The 6,512-nt window shown below is 37.5% G+C and overlaps 1 protein-coding gene across 3 annotated transcripts in view; it reads right to left on the bottom strand.

The window, feature by feature from the left end:
• Nucleotides 1-6,512, bottom strand: part of MCM9 (minichromosome maintenance 9 homologous recombination repair factor) — a 106,896-nt gene that overhangs the window by 50,147 nt on the left and 50,237 nt on the right. For all 3 annotated transcript variants that reach the window (XR_006680468.1, XM_004702208.2, XM_045294346.1), the window contains one exon: nt 2,271-2,445. Coding sequence is in view for 2 of the 3 variants with exons in the window: in XM_004702208.2 (XP_004702265.1) it covers nt 2,271-2,445 (175 nt within the window). In the remaining variant the exon portion in view is untranslated. The remainder of the gene's footprint in view (nt 1-2,270; nt 2,446-6,512) is intronic.

A 6,512-nucleotide genomic window follows, 5' to 3' on the forward strand; every position in this document is an offset into this window, starting at 1 on the left:
CAGCTGATTGGTTAACGTTCTTATGCTTCATTAATATACTTGTTGGATTGGATGTTGTGTCACACCTTATTAAAATATGCACCTCCCAGTTCCCCCTTTTTTATACCCCAGCTTTGCCCAAATAAAAGGAGCTTGATCAGAGTTTTGTCTTGCTCCACGTCCCCGTGTCTTTTTTTCTCCATCCAGGTTCGTCTTTCCCTGCAGGGCCTTGCTCGTGCATCCCGCAGGCTGGGACGCAACAGAAGACAATTCCTCTGCACAACTTTCCTGGCCTTTTTCTCAACAATTCAGTTTTCCATTTTCTTAAAATGTTGCATAATAAGCCACTGTAGTTGTCATGTGTTCTTTGAGAAATTCCTCTGCAGGTTAGCCCTTTGCAGTATCAAAAAACAAACAAACAATTGACTTAACCTTCTGAGCTGCCATTTGTGCTTTGAATTTAACTGGCCCAAGAGACAGCCCTTGGAAGCCACTGTTTTTGGTTGTTGCCCGCCCCCCCCAACAACAGTTTTATTGGCATATAATCCACATATCAATTAATTCAAAATCCACAATTAATCCACAATCAATAATCCACATACAATTCAATAGTTCAATCTTCTTAAGAAGAGTTCGATTTTCTTCATTCTTGTATTCATTGTTAGTAATTCCCCATTTCCCCTCAACCTCCCATGCCATACGCAAGGTACAAATAATAGTTAGTGTCTCTATAGATTTACCTAGCCTGGATTTTACATACAGAAAAAAATAATTAAAAAACCCTAGCAAAAATAACAAAGCAAAACAGAAAAACCTCAATTAAAAGAAGGCAGAGAATATTAAAAATTAGAACAAATTTAAATGGATCATAAAGGAGATCAAATGACAGGGTGTTAAACTTTAACTGAACTGCATTTGCAAAAATCCACTTTCCAATGCATTCTACATGTTAACAAGGCTATACATTTGCCTAATCCATGGTCAAATGGATACACTGAGCAGAAAACCACCTTTGCTTTTGAAGGCACCCTAATGAGACTGAGGCAAATCTTTTCCTGCGAGAACTTGCCTGCAGCCATCCACTGATTGTATTCATTTCACTGTCAGTGAGTTGAATCCCACTCACGTTGACTCTACAGAGTAGAGCAGAACTGCCCCTTCGGGTTCCTTTAGAGGAGCACACAGCCCCATCTTCACGGGAGCACACAGCTTTATCTTTCTCCCACAGTGACTGGTGGGTTCAAACCACTGATCTTGTGGAGAGCAAGCAGCTCACTGCATAAACCAATATGCTACCTGGGCTCCTTCCTGATGGCACAGGCATGCTTAAACCTGTTTTGCTTGGAATAAATGTGTACACGTATAAACTGCAATCCCAGCCGCGGCACTTGGAATAAGTTGGATACTAGCTTTGTCTACTTCTTGTATCATTCTCCTATGTGCTCTATCATTTTCTCCCTTTCCCGATTCCAATTTTGCTAGCAGAAATGATAGTGTGTACAATTATATCCCATCATAGAATATACCAGTGTTTATCTGGCTCCCAAGTGCCCACTACTGTCTGAAGTCCCAGCTGGCAGCCTCCCCATCTGAATCAGTAAGCTTGGCACATCTACAACAATAGCATCGGAGCAGACACAGTCCTGCCCCTTTCCTCTGTGTTACGATCTAGTCAAGTGCTTGTTGGCCACACTCTGCAGCCATGCGCATTTCTCCTAACCACCTCAAGGGGCTGCGTGAGTGCATCTGGCATCTTTTGTTATCCCATTGGAATAGCCAGTGACTCACATATATCAATCCTGAGTCATCAATCCTGCTGACTCACACAGGTACGCTTCAATTTACGCAAATATGTACTGTTATTTAGTTTTCATACGCTGTGACCAGGGTTTCACTAGGCTGTATAAACAGATAATCATTAAAAAGGGAAAGCATGATTTTTTTTCCTTTTTGAATTAAAAAAAATTCTTAACATAGGAGTATATGCATACATACAATAGTAGCATACATACAATAATTACTGAATGGAAAAAAAAAAGGATTTGAATCCTGCATTGTAAATCCTTCATGATTACTCCATTTTTATTTCTCCAGACATCTCCACAGTTTAATAAGAAAAACAATATCAATGTGTATCTTGAAGAACGATAGCTGCTAACTCTGAATGGACCAAATATATTCAGGTCGGCTTCTACTCGAGTATATATGGCACTTAAGGTTCACATTTTCTCCTATCATATATGAAAGAAACTCACGATTCTCAGAGATTTAAAGAACAAAGAAGCGCTCACCCAGCTTTTGCAACACTTATGGTTTGTTGCTCCATTGCTTCATGGATACTGGTTCTATCATGCTCCTTGAGGCTATTGAACTCGTCGATACAGCAAAGACCAGAATCTGCAAGTACTAATGCTCCAGCCTCCAAATTCCACTCTCCAGAGTCCTTTACAGCAGTTACTGTCAGGCCTGAGGAAACAAGCAGGTTATGCCCATTTTTATTTTCAAAAGCTATTTTTATATCCATGAAGAGAATATATGTGTCTACATTTTAAAGAAAAGGGCATAGAGTCAAGGTTTCTATTTCCTGTCTACCAAGAATAGATAGTATCAGAATAACTGCCTTAGGTTTCTAGTTACAGGAAGCTCCTATATTTTGAAAAATTTAAGGTGTGTTTTGTAGCAACCAGAAGCTCCCCTACTTTTTGTCTTTCTTTGATATCAACCCTAGGTAATTGACCTACGTTAGGAGCAGAAAGGCCTCTGGAGACCTTATAACAAGAAGTTCTGTACTACGTGCTGAGACTACACAGAAGGATCCAAAGACAGAGAATCGTATGCTAGCCCTAGGATGAAAAGCAAAACTTTGTTTCCAGTCACAGTATGAGGGAAGGACGCCCTTCCTGTGGTTTGGTGATTTTGATGTGCCCATTACACCAGTTAATACACCAAAGTGGTCAAACAAAGTTTTTGGAGTCAACCAGACTTGGGTTCGAATCCTGTATTACCATTCCGGCTCTAAGAGTGTATGTCAGCAAGTCTCCTAGTATCATCAAAAAACAAAAAACAAGCACACTGCCATTGAGTTGATATCAACTCATAGCAACCTTACACAAGAGGACAGAACTGCCCCCACGTGAGTTTCCTAAACAGTCACTCTTTATAGGAGTGGCAAGTAGAAAGAGGTTTTGAACTACTGGTCTTGCAATTAGCACCTCAATGTGTATACCACCAGGGCTCCTCCAATCTCAGTGTATTCATCTGTCAGAGGTGCAACAATAGAAAGGATCTTATAAATTCTTGGATATTCAAAGGAAATGACTCATAAAAGCTTTTTAAAGGTGTATGAAACATAATGATTACTTATAATGTCTATTGTTGGTAAACTTTTAACCAGATGACTGAAAAAAAAAAAAAGATACTTATAATGTCTATTGTTTGTAAACTTTTAACCAGATGACTGAGGGAAAAAAAAGATAAAAATGATAAATATCAGGAAAAGCAAGAGGGGACATTATAGACCCTACAGTCATGGAACCAAAAAAAAGGGGAATAGGATAATATGAATAAAATGATTCATGTAAGATAGTAAAATCCTTTCAAAACATACAAACTGCCAAAGTTTATCTAAAAAATAAATACGTAATTTACATTATTATTTACTTTGACAATTGAATTTTCAGTTAAAAACCTTATCTTCTAAAACAGAAGTCTCCAGGCTGAGACGGCTTCATTAGAATTCCTATCAAACAATGATGGAAAAAATATTAATTCTATACGTTTTCTCAAAACTATTATAAAAGGGAACACTTCCTAGCTCATTTAATTAAATGTCATAACTCCCAAACCAAATAAAGATACATTAAAGGAAAATACAATTATAGACCACTATCCTTAAAATATATGGACACAAAACAAAACAAAATATACAGATGCAAAAATCCTGAACAAAATTATAATAAGCAAATCAAGTCCAACAATATATGACAAGGATAATAGTTCATGGGCAAGTGGGGTCTATGCCAAAGAATGCAAGGTTAAATCAATTTTCAAATATTTATTGAGGTAATTGACTATATCAGCAAACAAAAGAGGAAAAATCATAAACATTTCATTAACTACAAAAAAAATACAAAACGCATACGTATCCATGATAAAAATCATCAGCAAACTAGAAAAGAAAGTAATTTTCTTCAAGGAATTTACAAAAAAAATACAGCTAATTTACTTAATGATGAATCCGCCCACCCCTAAGATCAGAACAGGTAAGAGATTAGCTTTCATCACTGTTATTCAAAATTAAACTGGAGGTGCGAGTCAATTAATGAAGGCGGGTGGTGGGGGTGGGGGTTTGTCCCCTTGGGGGGGGTGTGGTAGGTTATATATGTCAATCATAGCGGTTGGTTCCCTCTTCCTCCCCCTTCTCCCTATCATCATGGTATTGCTACCCCATTATTGTTCCTGAGGGGTTTATCTGTCCTGGATTCCCTGTCTTGAGAGCTCTTATTTGTACCAGTGTACATGCTCTGGTCTAGCCTGATTTGTAAGGTAGAACTGGGGTTATGATAGTGGGGGAGATGGAGCATTAAAGACTTAGAGGAATGCTGTGTGTTTTGTTGGTGCTATGCTGCAACCTGGCTGGCTCAACCCTTCCTTGTGACCCTTCTGTGAAGGGATGTCCAACTGTCTACAGATGGGCTTTGCGTCTCTACTCTGAACCTCATCTTTCACATCTATATGATTGTTTTAGGGTCTTCTGATGCCCGATACCTGATCCCGTCAACACTTCATGATCACTTGGGTGGTGTGCTTCTTCTATGTAGGCTTTGTTGCTTTCCTGCTAGATGGCCGCTTGTTTAACTTCAAGCTTTTACGACACCAGATGCTATAACTGCTAATAGCCGGGCATCAGCTTTCTTCACCACAATTGCTTTTGCATCCATTTTGACTTCAGAGATCATTTCAGGAAAGGTGAGCACTTGAATAGAGGCCCATTGTCTGTCTGCCACTTTGATACTTAACATATAAATATATGTACATAGACCTATACGCTTATTGTTATATACAAGTATATTTACATATATATATATGCCTATATTTATATCTCTATAAATGCCTTTTGCCTCCTAGTTCTTTCCTCTATTTCCTTTTACTTTCCTCCTGCCCCACTATCATATTCGAAGGCGTTACATTTTAACCTAACTACATCTGCAATGACCCACTTTACAATGTACTCTAAGAGTTGTTCACACAAAAGACTCATTATTGTTAAATTGCTCTATGGATTCAATAAAATTTCAAACAAAATTCCAGCAATATATAATATATATGCATACATACATACACATACATGAAAAACATACTCAGGTGGTTTTTTGTTTTTTTTTAAATTTGGGTAGAAACCAAAAGCTAATTCTAAAATTTCTATCTAGAAGCAATGGAATTAGGAGAGCCAAACCAAAGAACAGAGTCAGAGGTCACCTACTGACTTGATTCTCAGATCTACTACAAAACTATGCAGAAACAATGAACAGTTAGAATAAGGAGAAAAGAAAAGAATCTAAAAATATGGCCCATACTTCCTTTTCTCACTTGATTTTTTATAAAAATGCAAAGGTAATTCAATGTAGAATGGACAATTTGTGAAAGAAATAGTGCTGAAATAATTATATATCCTTAGGCAAGACATGAAAAAAAGAAACATTTTTGATACAAATATTAATTAAAAATGAGTTATACACACACATGTAAAATGTAGAACTATTAAACTTGTAGGGGAAATTGTTGCAAACTTAAGTCGGGCAAAGATTTCTTATATATGACACAAAAGCAAACGCCACAAAGTAAATTTTGAGACATTGGTTTTCATCAAAATTAAGAATTTCTGTCCTTTCAAAGAGAATGCTAGGAGGGTAAAAGTCAAGCAGCAGACTGGGAGACATACTTAGAAACCACATAAAACAAAAAAACAAATCCACAAACTCACTTCCATCAAGTTGATCCCATCTCATAGTACCTCTGTAGGGAAGACTAGAACTGCCACTCTGGGTTTCTAGGCAGTAAATCTTTACAGGAGCAGAAAGCCTCATCTTTCTTTCAAGGAGCAGCATGCAGGTTTGAACTGTAAACCTAGTAATTATCAACTCAATATGTAAACTTACCAGGGTTCCTTGCAAACAACCTACATATTGATAAAGGACTTATATAAAGAACATACAAAGCTCAATAAGAAAAAAATGATGGATAAACAAATTTTTCAACAAAGAAGATATACAAATGGCAAGTAAGTATTTGAAAAGTTGTGGAACACATCTCCTTCCCTTGAGCTAGGTAGTCCTTTATTGCCTTGGGCAATACAAGATGGTGAAAGTCATAAAAACCCATAGAAAATACCATCCATTTCTGCCCTTTCCCCCTTTCTTGGAATGCTACCCTGTTTCCCCGAGAATAAGACAGTGTCTTATTTTAATTTTGCTCCCAAAGATCACTATTACTCCTAGTGATCCACTTGCAGCATTTTTTGCTTCCTGTCCCAG

The sequence above is a fragment of the Echinops telfairi genome, unplaced genomic scaffold (assembly GCF_000313985.2).
Source record: "Echinops telfairi isolate 266 unplaced genomic scaffold, ASM31398v2 ScPeMD7_3533;HRSCAF=4204_0, whole genome shotgun sequence".
Classification (NCBI taxonomy): Eukaryota; Metazoa; Chordata; class Mammalia; order Afrosoricida; family Tenrecidae; genus Echinops; species Echinops telfairi.